Below are 19,807 nucleotides of genomic sequence, written 5' to 3' on the forward strand. Positions count from 1 at the left end.
TCCAGGCTTCACCAAGTTGGCCCCTTGCTCCCTCTCTTCTGAATGGATATTTGTGGGGGGCAATCCTGTCCCATGCCCTCTAATACAGACCTCCCTGGGTGGATGCCAGTGTAACCAGTCTTCGGAAAGTGTGGCAAAGCCATGGGAAATACCTACAACCACTACTATGACAGAAGCAAGATCGTTGAGCACTACAACCACACCAAGGATAAGCTGGAGATACATGGTGACCCTTCAGTACCCCCCATCAACATTGTCATCATCGTACTCTGCTGCTTGATCATCCTGGAGAACCTGCTGGTGCTAGTGTCTGTCTGGAGGAACAAGAAGTTCCACTCAGCCATGTACATCTTCATTGGCAACCTAGCTTTTTCAGACCTGCTGGCTGGCTCAGCATTCATTGCCAATGTTGTGCTCTCGGGCCCAGCCACTTTTGGCCTCACCCCTATACAGTGGTTTGTGCGGGAGGGCACCGCCTTTGCCACTTTGGCAGCCTCTGTCTTCAGCCTGTTGGCAATTGCCATAGAGCGACATGTGGCCATCACAAAGGTGAAGGTCTACAGCAGCGACAAGAACTGCCGGATGGTGATGCTGATTGGGGCTTGTTGGGTTATCGCGGCAGTCATTGGGGGGCTGCCCATCCTTGGCTGGAACTGCCTATCCAACCGCGATGAATGTTCCACTGTCCTGCCACTCTACTCCAAAAGCTACATCGTCTTTGTGGTTTCCATCTTCACCGTCATCCTATTCTCCATTGTGGTCCTCTATGTCCGGATCTACTGCATTGTCCGCTCCAGCCATGCTGAGATTGCTAACAAACAGACTATTGCTTTGCTCAGGACGGTCACCTTAGTCCTGGGAGCCTTCATCATTTGCTGGCTGCCGGCCTTCACCATCCTCCTGATAGACGCTTCGTGTGTGAGGAAGTCCTGCCCCATCCTTTACAAGGCAAAGTATTTCTTTGCATTTGCCACCCTCAATTCAGCCATCAACCCAATCATTTATACCCTTCGCAGCAAGGACATGAGAAAGGAGTTCCTCCGAGTGCTCTGCTGCTGGGGGATGTTTGGGCAGGGAAAGCCTGCAGAGCGTTGCATGATCCCACTCCGCAGCTCCAGCTCTTTGGACCGGTGCACCCAAAAACAGGACCTTACAACTTCAGCTTTCTTGAAACGTTCCACTGTTGTGTGAAGAGAGATGAGTTGGAGAGGGGGACAGTGGGGTGGATGGGCACCAGGGAAAAGGGAGTTGGACCCGAGAGAGAGCGGTACAGAAGAGGTGATGTGGTACATGGCATGAAAACAGGGGTGTCCGTTTTTTCACTAGACCTGCACAGTATTATAACTTTCTCTTAGAAGTGTGTGTGCGAGCGAGAGACTGACTGACTGGAAGTGTGGGGAATGGGTAGCTGCTGAGCCACCAACAGTGATTTGGTACGATGGTTCTCCTTCCTAAAAGAGGCCCTGCCCTGCCTATACAACCACACGTCCTTCCATCCTGCATTTCAGGTCATGCTCCATGTTCACAAAACATGCACTCCTTCTTTCCAGGGAAGTGGCAATCTGTTGCTCCAATCTGCTTGGCGTTCTCCCTGTGCAGTGTCTGTTTGGACACAGACGGTGTTTGAGGAGTCCAGGGGGCTTCCTCAAGTGACTGAGGCGGACGTTTTACGACATTTTTAAGGCAGTAGGGGAAGTTGATAGTGCAGTTGTTACCTGCGCTGCAAACATATTTCCTGCCCCTGACTGCCTTGCTCTGGGTTCTGCTCAGACTGGTTTTGCAGGTTTTCTGTGCACTTCAAGCTAACCAAAGGTAATCCCTTTAGATGGGAGACAAAGACCGATTCCAGAGATATGAGTACATTGGGTACATATTGGCTAGCATTTGTGACCTTGCTGAAGCCAAACAATGCATATGTAGCTAGGATCCAAGCATGGGATGGAACTAAATTGTACAGCACACTAGAGAATGTTTATGCAGACTTGTTTCTTTGTATCTATATTCAAATCTTTCCAGATGTTCGCTTCTTGTGAGACTTCCTGGAGCTAAACAGAAGGCGAATTAGAACACAAAAGACATTCTGAACAGTGAGCAGCTGGCACAGGCCCAAGAGCAAGAGAGAATATGCTTGTCCAGGAAATATTAAGGTTTTAGTTTGAGAAGTGCCTCATGGGAAGAGAGGTGGTAGCAAGCAGGACTTGTCCCCTTAAGCTAAGCAGGATCTGCCCTTGTTGCATATGAAAGGGAGACTAGAAGTGTGAGCGCTGTAAGATATTCCCCTTAGGGGATGGAGCCGCTCTGGGAAGAGCATCTAGGCTCCAAGTTCCTTCCCTGGCATCTCCAAGATAGGGCTGAGAGAGATTCCCGCCTGCAACCTTGGAGAAGCCGCTGCCAGTCTGTGTAGACAATACTGAGCGAGATGGACCTATCTTCTGACTCAGTATATGGCAGCTTCCTATGTTCCTAAGTGTGCTTCTCTGTGTGACCTGCTCTCTCAAAAACTTCAAATCCCAGAGTTTCCTAACTCTTGCAGGTATTTCCTGTGCACAGGCAGGAGGAGCCAACAGGATGTGACAGTGGATTGATAAAGGAAGGGACACGTGCCATAACAATCAGGGATACAGTCATCACTCAACAACTTTTCCCAGTTGTGGTTTTGAGTATCCATGACTGGGAAATTGTGACCGGTCTCACCAATTGTGACCGGTCTCACCAATTGTGACCGGTCTCACCCAAGCATCTGCGGTTTGGCGAGATTTTTTAGTGATGGGGGGGTTTCCTGCAATTTTGTGGGGTTCAGAGGTTCAATCTGCTCATTCCTCTTGCTGACCCTGCCAACTCCTAGCAATTTAAAGTGACTTTGAGTAGTTTGTTGGAGTTTGACATTTCCCAGAGGTTCAATTTGCTCACTCTTGCTTATTCTTGGTGATTTTAAGGGATTCTGGGTGATATTTGGCGCGCACACACACACACACACACACACACGTTTTCTTTTGATTTTTCAGTCTTTTCACGACCAAAGTTCTTGTAACCCCTTGTTTCCCATTGATTTCAATAGCTCGCCAGCTGCGAACTTGCCAGTAGCGAGGTTTTGCTGGAGCGGAACCCTCGTAGTTGGTGAGGAATGACTGTACTGACATCCCAGGGCATCCTACAGCTATTGTTGCTAATAGGATTTATAGGGCCCTGAAACAGAAGTCAGTAAATGAGTTAGGCCTCTGCTCTCCAGGATGCATAGATGAACTGACCTTAGATTCTAGGGTCAAAGGGCAGGGAATGCTAAAGGACATTTGTCACTTACATGTAATCAATGTCCCTGTGTGCCTTACTGCCATGTCTGGCTATAAATATAAATTGGGGGTGCCCCAGAATTTGAGGAACTTGAACAAAGGGAACTAAAAGAAGCTTAAGGACACCAATCAATCCTCCAGTTTTTGCAAAGTGGACGAGGCCATTTGTAGTGGAGAAGAAGACCGAGAATTGCAAATATGTGTCAGGCTCAGAGAAACAATCTTTGGGCACTGTGCTTAGTTCGCTGGCTCGCTTGCTCACGCTCTCTTGTTTTAAGAGAGAAAGAGAAATAATGCACGGCTATCCTGTTCCCCACTTAAAGATAGTTTTCTGTTTATTTTAAATATATTTCACTGAACAGAATATATTTAGCCTTTCCAGCACTAGAGTAACATTCCCTGGTTTTAAAAATATGTTTTAAAGGAGCAGCCAAGTTTCCCACCCTGAAGCAAGCATTTTCCATCTCATTCCTTTTGTCAGTCTTGTTAAAGCTGGATTGGAGCTAGAGCCATAGTAGGAGCTAAAGGGAAACTGGTCTGAGAATTGTATAGGTAGACTGAAGTCTTGGAGTTGCATTCTTGGCCCGAAAGTGGTGCAGGGCACTGCAAATGGGACAGGCAGGCAGTGTTTCTGGAGGTTTCCCAGATTTTGGTTGGGTGGGGTGGGTGGGGGGAATTACTGCAGGAGGAAGCAATATAATTTAGGATGAGTTAGGATGAAATTATATAAAGCACATATAAGTGTGTAAAAATGTAAAGAAGCAGAAATTGGAGCAAATCTGGGCCATTCACATTGCTGATTGTTATTGTGTTTGATTACACTTCCTTATAGCTTTTCCAGCCTTGGCTTGTTCACACGGCAGGCTTCTCCCCCTCCATCCTACCTATTTATGGCCAATAGGGTTGAAGAGGAGGCAGGGCTCCCCATCTCCTGCTTCCTGTTGGTGCATTCATCTGTGCCCATCTACGCAAGGAGTAAATGTGTGTGCATGTGTGTGGTATCTGGTTATTTTTCAGATTGTTATTATTTTTGGTAGTCTTGCAACAGAGCACCCTTGTGCTAGCTCACTGGGATTCCCAAGTTACTGCCCTGTAGCTTTAAATCAAAGCTTGGTTTTAGGATGTCACAAGCAGCTGTGACCCAGGTTGATCAGCTAGATGGGGGAACTGGTCTGGCACTACATGGCAGCTCCTTCTAGCCATGTGGATTGTGACTGAAAGCAAACCAGTTTTAAAAGAGAACTCTTGCATCAGAATTGCCGCCTTCAGCCCTAAGCACCACGTGGGTTGTTGGGGTGGATTTGTACACACATCATGCACCCTCCCTGAGGATGCATCCCCCATTCCAACCTGAAAGACCAGTCTGCAGCAGGAGTCCATTTAATTTCCAGCCCTTCCACTGAAATTCCTTCTACCGTGTGGGAACAAGGGTGTGGTATGGGTTTGGGGGAGGTGGGTTTGCCAGGCTGGGGGCATTGCTAAGGGACAGGTGGGAAGAAGCATTGGGTGAGGAGGGGGCAGTTCCTTCAAGGAAAGAGATAGGAGTGGGTGTGTTTCTTGCCAGCACTGCTGCAGCAGCTGGAAACATGATTCATTAGCACGATGTGCAGCAACATGCTGTTGAGGGTGAGAGGAGGATGTTTTCATGAATGGGGATGAAATGCAGGCGTGGGAATTACTGTTCATCTCTCCCAGGGCATGGGTGATGCAGCCTGGCGGCTGAAGGAGGTGGGTGGTTGCTTTAAATAACCCCTTCTCCTCCTCCTCTTTGCTTCCTTCACCCCAGAAGAAATCCAAAATTATTAACAAGCCAAAAAAAAAAAAAAAGGAAATTCCCTTCAGAGTCCCCCTAGCTGGGAACCAAGAGAAAGAGAAGAATGACTGTTGCAACTCAGTTTAACATAAACGATTGATTCTAACCAAGATCCCTGTAATGTAAAATTGTAATGGTTGCATATGGAGTGAAGTTGGAGAAGGGCGATGCAGTGTAAGGGTCTGTTGTGTGTGAACATGAACACTGTGAAGTGTCAGCCACAAAGAGTGTGGACACAAACTGTCATAAGAACATAAGAGCAGCCCTGCTGGATCAGGCCCAAGGCCCATCTAGTCCAGCATGCTGTTTTGCACAGTGGCCCACCAGATACTGCTGGAAGCCACAGGCAGGAGTTGAGGGCATGCCCTCTCTCCTGCTGTTACTCTGCTGCAACTGGTACTCCGCAACTGGTACTTCGCCCTGGAACCAATTATTTCAGCACTTGACTCAAAAACATAGAAGTTGGGATACTTAACACTGTTGAGATAACTGTATCTGCACATGCAGTAGAAGAGTGGAAGTGTGCTTCTGTGCATGTGAAGAGGCACTCCTCCCTCACCACTGAGTCATCCACCTTTTCTAGAGCCTGGCTTCTAGGAAGGCCGGAGTCTCAGCATCTCTCCCATTTATAACTGAAGCACTGGCACCTGTTATCAAATATTTGGTTTCTACACAGCTTGCAATAAAAGTAGTAAGATGAAGGGTGCAGAAATCTGTGAGTGTAAGAGTAAAAGGGCCGGGATTGAAACTTCTCCAAATTGAAATTCATAAGAGAATTATCAGGGTTCCTCACAAGTGGAATGCCAGATGATTTTTCTCAAATGGTTTCTCCCTAGGATGTATTTATAAATGCTGGAGAAAGAGTGCCTGCACAAGTGGATGTAGCAAAGGACTGAAACTAGGAAGGGAAGATGTATGCTTACACATCCCTTAGAGTCAAGCCAAATTGCAGAGTGTTGAACACACTGGCCCTGTGAAGCATGTGTGTGCTTGTGCAACCTATCATGACAATGAAGTATATGTATTGCTGAGTGTAGAAAGTGTGTGTGCGAGTGTTGGTAAGCATATTGTGGGTGGGTGAAGTTTCATGTCTGTAAGTATGCTGAGTTCTTTTGCACATCTGCATTGGCATAGGTGTATAGCCAATGTCCACATGACCAGAGCTGAGGAATATGTGTTGAGGCTGGTATATGTGCATTTTGTATGGATGGGCATGGGGAATTGTTCTCCCCTACCAATAAGGTGACACTGCAGTAACATTTTGTGTACAAGTGCCCCTGAGTGTCTGAGGCTGCTGTGCCGTGCTGTACATAATCTCTCTGGCCTTCTATTGTTGCCCATGTCTGGGTGTTGTATTGCTTATCCCATTTTCCTCTTTGGTCAGAGGCAGGGTTCTTGGCTGCTTTCAAAAAGAAATTACTACGTGGTGTACATATGAACACCTGCCCCGCCTGTGCCCCCATGCGTGCATGCGCCACTTCAGGCACTTGTTTTCAGCTACTGCGAGCAAATTTCCCATTGCTGGGGTGAAGGGATGGATATGCACACAAGACAGAGATAGGCAACTGTTGCTCCACCCCCCGAAGAGTTAAAGGTGACATGGTAATAGCCTCATTGCCCATGGTGTGGACATTGATCACACTATCATATCTGCTCACAGGTTTTGCAGGGCTTGAAAAACCTGCAAAACCTATTTTGATTAGAATGGCAGTTGAGCAAAAGAAAGATGTGTGTGAGAGCAAGGCAATAATGTCTACATTGTACTATCTTCAGCATTAAAAACTATTACCTGTCTCCAGCCCGAGTAAAAAGCCAGCCTCACCCCACTCCCAAGTCCACATATACCTACAAATATAGCCTATGCTTAACACTGTCAGTGTCACTCACCTCTCCACTCCATCCATACCATGGGTAGTAACCTTTTTGGGACCAGAGTGTTGCAGGAGTTCTGTTCTGAGTGTGAGAAAAAGGCTTTTGAAGATACCACCTTTAAAATTCCAGTTGGAGACAGAAGCACCAAAGAGATCACTGTAGCTGTCATCTTAATGTGCCTTCAGACAGGAACCATTTGTCCCACTGTCATTTTTCTTGTGTGTGCCAAAGCTGAAATGAAAAAGGGCATATTTACAGCACAGATGTATTGTATTGTTCTTTGCCCCAGGCAGTCCTGGGAATTGTAGTTGTCAGCTTAGAGATCTAACAGAATTTTCCTCATCCTCACTAAGCTACAATTGCCAGATTCTGCAGAAGAATCTATGTTGTTTAAAATCTGATTAAATGCTGACGTTAAAACTGTTATAAATTTGTGGTACAGATATGTCCATAGGTGCAAAGCAAATATTGCCTTAGAAAAGCACTGGGCTAGTCTGTGGATCAAGCTTTATCGTGGAAGTATTCTTAAGGAAGAAGAAGGGAGAATGAATAAACTGTGCAATACCAACATGTTGCAGTCTCCCCTGCACAAACCAAAAGGTACGGTCTTTGGCCATTAGCTCTTGCTATCCCTAGAGCAGCAGAATCTTGCCTGTGGAAACACTAACTTTGTTTTTTGTATTATTTTTAATATTTCTCCCTTTTAATGGAAATGTGTATGTATTAAACTATTTGCCTCTAAATTTGGCCTGTGTCATTCCCCCCCCCCTCCATGCCCCTGCTGTCTGAGGACATGTGCATCCCCTGCTGTACTTCCTCTCAAGTGTTTGAGGGAATGGACACTGACCCTTTCCACACAACATCCATCTTTTAAAAAGTCCATCTGATATTCTAACGCTGTTTGTGTAATGTGAATGTGGGAGAGGACAAATGTGGGCATTTATTCTAAGGCAGGGTAGATTTTAAAATTCATCGTGAAAGGTGATGTATTGTAGTAGCTATGAGTGAGAGTTAATAGAGGGGAAGTGGTCTGAGCATGCCAAAAGCACTCTAGATATGCCAAGTCTTTTGAATGGGATATGCTTGCACATCCCTTTGAGTCAAGCCAAATTGCAGTGTAGAAGAAAAAGGTAAAGGTGAGACAGCCTACATTGCACCCAATGGGAGTGGCTGAGAAGATGGAATTGTTGGGGAAAGTGATAGATTCTTCATGCTTGGGGCGGTCGCCAAAAGGATTATCATACAGCCCTGGAAGGACAAACTTACTCCTGAACTGCAACTTTGAATAACTGACACTTGTTACTTGTCAGCATCTGAACTGTTGTTGTTTTTTCCTATGAAAAGGTAAAGATTAAAAACGTTCAGTTATTTGGTCGAATTTTAATGAATTGATTATGCTTTGAAGACAAAAGATATATATCTTTAGAAGACGATGATCCATCCCCTGCCCCCTTTCCCCCTAGGTAGGCTGTAACTTATTATGTTAAAGTTATGTGTAAGAGATCTTTTTCTTTTATTGTCTGTCTTTTTCAGTTATACTCTCCTTGGTTATATTAAAAAAAAATTAAAAGGCGGGGGGGGATTTTAAAAAAAATTAGAAAAACGGTTGAAAGGAAAAAAGAGGGTGGCTCTTTCAGTGAGTGAGGAGCACTTTCAGAGAGGCAGAAGCAACAAAACCATAGCTAAGAAGCAGAAATGTTTAGGATCCTTTAGAGGAGCTGAGTTGGCTTCATATTTGATTTGGGCTCCTCAGAAATCACTTCATTGCTTCTTCCTCTCAGAAGGTTATCCTCATGTGTGCCCTCTTTTCTAGCCCTGCTTAGACATTGTTGTATGTGCATACAGGTGTCTGTATTCATGCACATGTTTTTGTGTGAATGACTATACATTCATTCATTTGATTTCTATACCGCCCTTCCAAAAATGGCTCAGGGCGGTTTACACGGAGAAATAACAAACAAATAAGATGGCTCCCTGTCCCCAAAGGGCTCACAATCCAAAAAGAAACATAAGATAGACATCAGCAACAGTCACTGGAGGACCTGTGCTGGGGGTGGATAGGGCCAGTTACTCTCCCCCTGCTAAATAAAGAGAATCACCATGTTAAAAGGTGCCTCTTTGCCAAGTGAGATGTGTTCAGCCTCAGATACAAGATACAGATAGGGAGTATTCTACTGTATGTGTGTAGAGCATAATGTGTGAATATGCATGTGTGTACAGACTTTTACATGCATGGACTGTACACCAGATTATACATACATTGAGCAGAATATGCGAACAGGACTCTTTTCTCAACTGACCCTTGAACTGTCACTTCCATCCTCTCAGCCCCTCCCCTCAGGTGGAATACAGGCTGCCTCATGGCTACATTACCTCAGTGCAAAACCACTTGAAGCCTCTCATGTGAGCATGCACTTGTCCTTGAGGTCCGGCTCACTTGTGGCTTTTTGTCCTCACCAGTTGTTACAGGGGAAGGGTGAGCTTGCTGCGTGATTGCTAGTCCATTGTCGGGTTTTTCATTCTTCTCTGAAGCCTGGTGGCCCCCTGCATAGTGACACACCTGTGGGGTGGACAGTCTTCTAGAATGTCATCTGTAGACATTTCTGGGAGCAAAATAACAGATGGTACTCATAACGTGATTGGCCCTGACCTGCTTGGTTTTCCTTCTATCTCTGTGGGTGGAGGCGAATTTGGATCGAGACTCTATAACTAGCAAGGCACCATGGCCACAAAAAGTGTAACTTAATCAGTTGGCTACCTCACAGGGTGGTTGTGGAAATAATTGAAATGGGAGCTATCACACTTTTCATACATTAATAAAAGGCAGTTATATAAACTTGATCAGAAAAAAACACCAGTTAAGGGCTTAAGGAAGGAAGTGTGCGACTCCCAAGAAGGGTGAGTCTTCTAACTCCCACCCCAAATGCTAATTCTTTGAAAGGATTAGCTGGGAGCATCAGGTAATCAGCACAGCTTTTTAGTGGGCGGGTGACTATTTTGGGGACCAAATGACTTTTTTTTTGCATGTGTTGTGGTGCCCGAAGTTCTGGGGAGCAGCTGGAACATTTTCTTGGCTCAGAACACTTTGCTCTCATGAGCAGCTTCTCTTCCTCTGTCTCCTCCTTCCCCTTCCTACTGACCATCCATCCAATGGGGAAGCCAGAGGGGAGGTTCTGCTTCCGTGGCAGGTTGCAGGAGCATGTAGAGGTGGGCCCGGCAGGTACAGCTGGCTTCCTCCATGTGGTGGCAGTGAGAAGTTAGCAGTTAGCTAACTGACTTTACTCAGTTAGCAGTTACTCCTGCTAACCAAGTAGAACTTGATGCGTTGGCGATGCAATGCACATATTATCACCTCAACTCCCTTCAAAAAGGCCCTTTATTCGCTCAAAAAAAAACATAACATAATTTATTTTATTTTATGTATAGCAACTTTATTTTTGTGCAATAAAGGGTATTTTTGAAGAGACCTGCTGAGTAAAAAGGCCCCTTTTTAAATGGCGAATCTCTTCTATTTATCATGGGGAGAGCATCTGGCCCTATCCAACCTCAGCAAAAGATCCCTTCAGTGGTTGATGCTGGTGTTACCTTGCATTTCTTTTCAGATTGTGAGCCCTCTGGGGATAGGGGACCATCTTATTGTTTATTTATCTTTGAAACCCACTGTGAAGCTTTCTGTTGAAAAGCAGTTTATACATGTTTGTAGTAGCAGAGAATAGCAAGTTAGTGGGAGACTGTGCATGCACCGCTGTGCCAGCAGATGAAGAGACTGGCTCGGTAGCTAGCGGGCTGCCCTGCCTCGAGCCAAGAGGTGGAGTTGCTGGCCTGGCTGGAGACAGCAGGCTGGGTGACCCGTGGGGAGGAGGCCTGCGTGTGTGGTAAACCTAACCAGGAGATGAATGTACGGTTAAGAAGCAGGGGCCTTGAGAACTCTGCCCCTAGACAGCAGACTGAGCAGGCATACACCTGGCCATCAGCTTCACAGTGGTGAGCTGCATTTATTCTCAAATTATCAAAGACTAGTAATTTTTAGCCCGTTGTAATAACGGGCGCTAGCCTTAAGGGGAGCTACTGCCACCTCTTGCTGAGGCCGCGGCCGCCATCGGGGCTAGTCGCCCCGCCACCGCCTCACCCGCACTCTCGGTGGCGTCGCAGCCGCCGCCAACGGGGCCAGTCGCCCCACCGCGGCCACAACTACCTTTGGCCGAGGCCGCGGCTCCGCCGCCGCCTCGGCCACACTCTCCTCCTGCCGTTGGCGGCGGCCGCTTCTCCTTGGCCCGCCGCTTCTGCTCCTCCCGGCCCTCTCGCCGTAACGGCGGCGGCCGCCATCGGAGCCAGTCGCTCCGCCGCGGCCACCGCCTGGTCCAACATGGCCGCCCGTCTCTGGGCGGCCGTATCTTTTTTGCCCGATCTGGGCATGCGCTCCGCGCATGCCCAGATCGGGCGAAAAAGACACGGGCGGCACGGACGCACGCCCAAGGCTTTTATGGGTAAGGACTAGTTATTTTAGGCCCGTTAAATAACGGGCGCTAGGAGAGTTGTGCGCTCCGGGGCCCCCCCCCCCGCCATTCCCCCTCCCGCTGCCACCAGCCTCCATGCTGCGGCCAGTCTCCCCGGCTGGGCAAGGGCCCCAAGGTCTTCCCCCCGCCCGGCTTCGGCGGCGCTGCCAGGCCTCTGCGGCGGCTCTGGCGCCACTCGGCCAGCTTCCCCCGCCGCCTCTTCCCCCCGCCAGGCTTTGGCGGTGCGGCCAGGGCTCGGCCATGGCTCCGCCGCCGCCTCGGCAGCGCCGCGTCCTCTGGCCGAGGCGGTGGTTCCGCCGCTGCCTCAGCCAGCTTCCCCTGCCGCCTCTTCCCCCCGCCTGGCTTCGCGGCGGCCACTTCTCCTTGGCTGCCGCTTCTCCTTCTCCCATCCATCACGGCCGCCTGGTCCCAGCGGTTGTGTCTCCCTTGGTGTGTTCTGGGCATGCGCTCCGCGCATGCCCAGAACAGCCGAGGGAGACACGGACGCACGCCAAGCTCTTTATTATATAGGATATATGATACCAATTTATGCAAATTTTATGCAAAGGAGACTTTTTGGAGACCTTTCTAGTGGTGTCCTCTGTTCCCACTTTTTTGGTGATGGATATTGACTTTTTTCACCATCTGGGCCTGGCAGCCCTACATCTGGCTCAGGGCAGGCTGTGCTCCTCCACTTTCTTGGAGTGACACACTCCAGGCCTAGTACAATGGAGATGATGATGGGAAGCCATTGACTGATCTGACACGAGGCTGTGAGTGAGACAGCCAGTGTCCCTAGTTCAAACAATGAAGCCAGGCCTGGTTGTGGCAAATCACCATTCTTCCACCTACCTCAACATTGAAGAGGAAACTCCAGTAAAGCTTTCTTTGTCTCAAGCCCAGCTTCCCTGATTCCACCCTGTTCCTTCCTTGAGGTGAGCCAGGGGAGGAAATAGCCTTCCTCTGCCTAACTGCTAGCAGATGGCATTCAGAAATGGGTGGGAACCCCCAGCCCCCTCACACACACATACACACCCTGTCTGGCTGGGTCTGTGGGAGCTGAGCCCTTTCACATCCAGGGAGACAGAATGATTGCACAAGATTATTTTTCTTTCTATTTAAAAAGGGGGGGCTCTCACCACCCCCATCTCCCTGGAGGGATCCAGGCACGAATCCTGCTGAGTTCAGCGCTTTCCCTTGATCAGGAAAGATGAGCTGAGCAGCCAGAATTTGTTTGGAGTGGCAATAGTAGGAGAGCGAGGTTCCTGTGGACCCCCAACAGCAACTCCATCAGTGTAAAAAGAGCAGCAAGCACAGCCACAGAACTACCCGGAGCAGTTCTTTGCTCAGCCTCAGCTGCAGTCTGGATCAGGGATGGCCTCTGAGAACTTGGGGACTGGAGCTATTTTAGCTGTCTCTGACACAGCCCTACCAAATTTTTAATTGGGTCAATGGTATGCAGTTTGTCCAAAGTTTCAGTCTTAAGGAAAATAAACAGGGTTTCCCCAAAAAAAACTGAAAGAGAGAAAGAAAAATCGACTCTGTGATTCACCACAGAATGTAGTGGGGCAGGAGGTCTGAAGAAACCCCACTTGTTCTCCACACACCTGTGGTGGGCAAAAATGTAATTTGAGCTCTCATAGCACTTCTCATTTGGAAATTCAACTCGGAGTCCATTTGCATGAGTCATGCAATGAGTGTCTGGCGGCTCACTTGAGGAGGACAGGGTCGGGCCGAAAACATGTCCATCCTGACGTTACTAAAATAATGTCTTTTAATCTCATGAGAGGAGTGTTCCTCCTCACTGACTCTCTACGTGTTCTCAAAATGTTTGTTTAAATGCATCAGGATGTCCTTTAGTGACATCAGGACAGGCACACTCTTGGAGCAACTACGTCCTCCTCAAATTGATGTGAATTCGGTTCGTCCCTGGGTCCGCCTTAAGCCAATCAAACAGACTCAGTGGGAATTCCTTAGAGGCATTTTATTGCTACTGCAGTTAGCAAGGTATACAATGGGCTTTCGCTCTGCATTGAATACGAATTGCTTATAGGTGCATCTTACATTTATACAAACAATCTGAACGATGCTGACACCCTAGACACAGTATACGTGGCAATAAAATGGTGGACTAAGTATCTAGTACGCATGCAAATGATTCATTGTTCATCTGGTGATTACTCCTTATTTGGTTACATCCTGTTTTCTTAACTGTCAGCAAAGAACAGTGAGAACCAAGTTTCTTAGATACAATTTAGTGAAGAGAGATAACGACATTGATCATGAGAGGCCATGATGTCCCTGAGCTGGGCTGGGGTTACTTTAAGTTAGAATGTGGTATTCTGGGCAAACATGGAGTTTCTTTGGTTTTCTAAAACACATCAATGTAAGCCACCAGACACTCGTACAAACTGGCTCTATATTAGGCCTGTTCGACTTTGGCCTCTCCATCTGTTTTTGGCCTACAACTCCCATAATCCCCAGCCACAGTGGCCAGGGATTATGGGAGTTGTAGGCCAACATGTGCCCAAGGGCCAAAGTTGAGCAGGCCTGCTCTATATGTTTTTGAATCCATGCAATATTTATTTAAGAGAAATACACCCATTTCCATAACCCACGCAACAAATCCATCAGTGCTTTTAAAAAGCTGACGCTATGGCCTTTTGTGTCTCCAGTCTGAAAATACTCTTTAGTTGCCGTCGCCACAGCCTCCTCCAGCAGCCACCTGAGAGCAAATGTTTCCAGGGTTGCAGGCTCTTTTGGAATTTCTTGGAAGCTGAAAAGGCCTCTCCCAAGCTCCCAAGGTAGATGGTAGTGCCTGGGTGCCTTCTCAAACAGTTATAAACAGCCAAATACCTGGGATGTCAAGGAGTCTGACTGATATTTGTACTATTGGAACAAGAAGATGCATGTATCAAGTGGGAACAAATGTTTGTTCAAACTGAATTTTTCAACACAATGTTAAAGTGCAGACTGACTTGAAAGTGAAATACAAATGTTCAAATGCCTTGCTATAGTGCCCAAACAGGAGTGTCTCACAGAAATTTCAACTCTGTGACATCTCACAACCCATGCTAGATTTGGGGTTTCTCATTTAAAACAACAACAACTAATGTTGACTTAAGAAATACAAAGTGCACCCCCAGGACTGTTAAACTGGAATACTTAGAAAAAGAAAATGGATTATATGACGATACACAGCAGTTGTGCATTGTATCAGGGCTTCTGCGGCCTCATAAGGCAGCCCCAGTGCTGCAGGGAATGAGCAGTTGCACAATCAGCACTACCGCAATTATTCCTGTGGTTCTGAATATACCCCAGCAAAATGTGCAAATTTAGGACAGGCTCTCACCACATAGGAAATTAGTGGTCACAGGCTAAACATGGAAACCAGGAGGCAGTGTTCAGGACTTGATCAAAGAGGACTGAACTGGAAGAACAGAAGATTGGGACAGATGTTCATAACATCCAGGCCGGATTTCCGAGTGTTCCTTCCAAGCCTCTCCATCTCCCTGCCCTCTTGAGTTCATCACACACACTGGGGACACGGAGTCTGAGTTCTTAAGTACAGGGCAGCCAAGAGCTACTGAAAACCCCAAACCCAAAAGACAAACATTCCCAGGGAAGCTACAGGGGTCAGTGGCTTCTTTCTGACTGCACAGGCACCAGATGGCTGGGGGTGGGAGCTGAGAGAGCTTGTATGCCTTTGCAAAGTAACATCTGCAATAGCTTTGCCTGGTTTTGCGAGCAGCCGAGGACCACAGAAGCCACCGAAGATGATGTATGTATTCTAAAGGGAGGGAGAGTGAAGAGAATGATAGATGTGATTTTCTGCATTTCTTTCTGCCCGTCTCTCTTTTTCTTCCCAGCTTCCCCACAATGGCCCAAGACTTGGTCCTTTTCATCCTTCAGTGTTGTTTCCCTCCCTGGATTTCAAAATCCTCCAGTCTCCCACCTCCCATGGAAAGTTAGTAAGGTGTCAAGCTTAGTATGCCTGTCATGCCAATATAGATATATCCCATTGAAATTTGCAAATTTGGGGCAGGTCCTCACCACATAGGAAATTGGTGGCCACAGGCTAAAGCTGGAAACTAGGGGGCAGCTTAGAGCTTTCCTTTTATCTATGACAATTTGGTGCCCTTAAATGGTATTGCAAAATCTGGAACCTGAGGTAAAGTAAAAGCTAAAGTTGTGCCGTTGAGTCGGTGTCGACTCCTGGCAACCACAGAGCCCTGTGGTTCTCTTTGGTAGAATACAGGAGGGGTTTACCATTGCCGCCTCCTGCGCAGTATGAGATGATGCCTTTCAGCATCTTCCTATATCGCTGCTTCTGCCCGATATAGGTGTTTCCCATTCCTGCCTGCCTACAACTTTGGAGAAGCCACTGCCAGTCTGTGTAGACAATACTGAACTAGATGGACCAATGGTCTGACTCAGGATATGGCAGCTTCCTATGTTCCAGTGTAATGTCTGAATAGAGAGTTGACAACCCTAGATATGACATGGGCCCTGATGCGTGGTTTGTGAGGCCTTGTCAGCAGGGTTGTTGCGATGTTTCTCTTCTGAAGCCTTTTAGCCTCTTCCAGTTGCTTTTTTATCCTGCTGAATCCCCAAGACTTGTGGCAGATTACAATGAGTTCCACTCCAATGTCAAAATAATATCTGAAGGAATCAAACAGCTTAAAATAAAACCCAGCAAAGTCCCAGCATGATTTAATGTATCTTGAACTAAAAACTTACAGAACACCAGATGAATCCTCTGGCCAGACCCAGAAAGAACGCTTTGCAGTTGTTTGTTCAGAAGATGGTCAGCAGCCAACTTTGACAAATCTTCAGGAGGAGGGAAACCTCTTAAGTGGGAAGCAGCTACCCACAATTTCATTCCATATGTTGGGGCCATTTGGTGCACAGATGAAAAAGTGGTGCCAAGGCTCTGTCCTACAGGGAGGGACATCTCCTTAACCAGTCGCAGAATAGGTTGGCAAAGAAGCCCATATAGTATTGACTGGTTTTGTACCCTCTGAATTGTTTGCTTTTTGTTTGGTTCTGCTCTATTATGTTCTGGTGCTGTCATTTTTTGCTTTGCTATTGTCTCTTGCTGAATTTAAGATTTAGGTGATCGATCCTTGTCACAATCACATAATGGTGAGGTGGGGGAGGTAACATGCCTGCACAGTGGCACTCCAAGAAGAAATATCAAGTTACTGGAGGCACTTACACTCCACCCTATGTGCTCAGCATGACTGTTTGTTATTTTTATGTACATTTTGAATATACACTACTTTGGGGACTTTTTCCAGAAAGCAGCCTATAACTTTGAAAAATAAAATGTCCATCATGAGTGTGACTTAAAGTGCATCAGGAGCATAAATAGTTTGATTCCGTCATGCCTTCTCCCCCATTTCGTCTCATGGTTTGTAGGCTTACTCTTGGCAAATTGTTTGACTTCATGAACCAATTGCCTTTTGGGATGGAAATCTCAATTTCTCATTGCCTCACTGGCACAACCCAGTTGATGATGCATCTTAAAACTCCTGCTGTAGGTTACAGAAAATCATTTTAACTGAATGTGGGGTGAGGTGGCTCATACTTCACCCAGGGCACCAAAACCCTAGGGCCAACTCTGTCCCCCAATGATCATAAAACATAGCATGCACTATCCCCATCACAGCAGCTTGAAACGCACTGTGAAATCTCTGTAAGCTGTTCCTCATAAGCATGAGTTAAAACAGGCTGCATGCTCTCCTGGGAGTTTGGTTATACATTTGAATGCTTATTATTATCTTTGGACATTTTTTTCTGTTTTAGAACTGACTCATCTTTACAGTAGAACCTATTACACCTTCTATGCAAATTACGATATCATTTTTACTGTTCATTCCGGCATGTGTGGTACACAAGGATTGCAGCACGGATGAGGAAGACAGGCAGTGGGCAACAGGAAATAGCATGAAAGCAGCTGGTGGGGGGGGCATGAGAAATAGGGGAAATGGACAGAGATTTCTAGAGAAGCATCTGCATAACGGGACAGTTCAGGACACCATATCTTCTTGCAGGAGAATTTCGGGCAGCATCCAGCAGATGACAGGCAACTGGGATAGCCAGCAAAAAATCTAGGAAAATGTAGCTCATCCCCACCCACCCAACATAAAAGCAGCAAGTCATGCAGCAGACCTTCAATGATCATGTGGTTTGTGACACAAGCTTTTGTAGAAAATCAGTCTACTACAGCAAAGGCATGAACTTAGAAGATGGTGGCTCCACAAGGTTCGAGGTACACAGGAGAACAAAAACAATAAGGTGAAAAAGTAAACAGTGTAGGCATGCAGACATACATACATGCTCCACAAGAAGCATACACACTACGTCCCAGCATGCTAAACACAAACAAAACACATCTTTATTTATTTTACACATTTGCCCCACTTTTCTTTAAAGATACCCAACGACAGACCAAAATAACAAGAAGAAAACATCTCAAACCATCTTCTAACATCAGAATATGGACAATACTCCTCACAGTATTAAAACCACCAAAATAAAATGACAAAATAGCATTAAACACAATGAAGAGTGGAGGATTAAATACGAACAGCTAACCGCAACAGGTAGTTGGACTACCATATTCCCAAGGGTCTTTTGGGATCCTTTACCATCTATTTATTTATTATTTTATTTTTTACATTTTATATCTCACTCTTCCTCCAAGGAGCCCAGAGTGGTGTACTACATACTTAAGTTTCTCCTCACAGCAACCCTGTGAAGTAGGTTAGGCTGAGAGAGAAGTGACTGGCCCAGTGTCACCCAGCAAGTATCATGGCTGAATGGGGATTTGAACTCAGGTCTCCCCGGTCCTAGTCCAGCACTCTAACCACTACACCACACTGGATCTAATGGACGATGAAAAGAGTGTAGGATAAATGGACCTCCCAGGGGAGATAATTCCAAATCCTTGGGGCCATTACTTGAGGACATCTTCACCTGCATGGCCACTCGGCCCACCCCAAAGGTCAAGGGACATAAAGCAGGGCTTCCAGGGACAATCTGAGTGATGGGGCAGGCTCCTATTTGAGGAGTTGGTCCTTCAAATCTCCTGGGTTCAGGTCATTTAAAGCATTCAAGGTTCGCACCAGCACTTTGAACTGAGCCCAGAAAAAAACTGGAGCCCATGACATATTTGTTGGATGTGCAACTCCTGATGGCATCGACTCTTAGCACCAGCAAACCTATTGACCGCTAGGGGCATTAGGGGTAGCAGAGCCAGTAAGGGCATTTCCTTTCTGACTATGCGTTCTCTGCTCTGATTCCCCTTTGTTAGACTGATAGTCTCAGGTTTAATTCTCTAATCTGGAGCATTTCCAGGTGGGGCTTTTAGCTTGCTTCTCCTCCAGCATGGAGGATGTGCGTTCACATATTGGCCAGACTTACCCCTGAGTCCCTGTGAGCTATCGGGGAGTGCTCCAGACACAATTTGGATTTTCCATTGTGTGCTATAGAGCATAGCCTAATTTATTTCAGGGTTTTTAAAAAATTCAACTTTTTGTGTCAGTTTTGGGGGGGCAAATTCAAACTCACAGTAAAGCCTTGCAGTAAACCCACGGTAAAGCCTGCTGTTTAGAAATGCTCCTGGGGGTGGGGGGGAGGGAGGGAGAGAGAGAGAGACTTCTGCCTTCTCCCCTCCTCCCCTCCTCCTGTGTGTAATCAGCTAGGCATGTAGGCTTATCTATCTCCCTGACATATTTCCTGATTAAACTACTTTATTTAGAACATTAACTCCAAGTCTCCAGACAATATTAATCATCATGGCTCTCCTTACCTGTGCACTTCTGCAGCTGGGGTAGATAAATAAATCTTCCCTCCAAGCTCTCTCACAGTATTGGGGTTCTGTGCTCCATGTGATGAGTCCCAGGAAGGTCTCTTGCGGCTTTATTTTGGATCCACAGAAATTTCCAAATAGACTGTGTGTGACAGTGATCTGGGGGTTCCCACAATGGGAATGATGGAAACTGTAGCCCAACATCTGGAGACTCAAAGTTGGGGACCTGGACCCCTGCAGTGATCTATCCTGGATGTCACTGAGGCATGTGCGCTGCTCTTAGCTGGAAATAGGCTCTCCTAGGCTATTCGGTGAGAAGATGACCTTTGCTTTTGCTTGCTCTTCCATGCTTAACTTGCTTAACATTATGTATTGTAAATAAACAAATATCACAAAAATACTCCAGGTCTTCAACATCCTTTCGGGTAAAAGTCTGTCCCTGGAATGTCTTAAGGCTCAGGGAAGTGGGAAGCATGAAACAGTATCAATAACACTGGGTCAAGACTTTGGGCCAATTCAT

General features: G+C 46.7%; 1 protein-coding gene across 2 annotated transcripts in view; it reads left to right on the forward strand.

Moving 5' to 3' along the window:
• Nucleotides 1-8,353, forward strand: part of S1PR2 (sphingosine-1-phosphate receptor 2) — an 88,080-nt gene extending 79,727 nt beyond the window's left edge. For both annotated transcript variants that reach the window (XM_053302770.1, XM_053302771.1), the window contains exon 3: nt 6-8,353. In XM_053302770.1, the coding sequence (XP_053158745.1) occupies nt 142-1,191 (1,050 nt within the window). In that variant the 5' untranslated portion in view covers nt 6-141 and the 3' untranslated portion in view covers nt 1,192-8,353. The remainder of the gene's footprint in view (nt 1-5) is intronic.
• The last annotated feature ends 11,454 nt before the right edge of the window (nt 8,354-19,807 follow it).

This window comes from Hemicordylus capensis, chromosome 2 (assembly GCF_027244095.1).
Source record: "Hemicordylus capensis ecotype Gifberg chromosome 2, rHemCap1.1.pri, whole genome shotgun sequence".
Classification (NCBI taxonomy): domain Eukaryota; kingdom Metazoa; phylum Chordata; class Lepidosauria; order Squamata; family Cordylidae; genus Hemicordylus; species Hemicordylus capensis.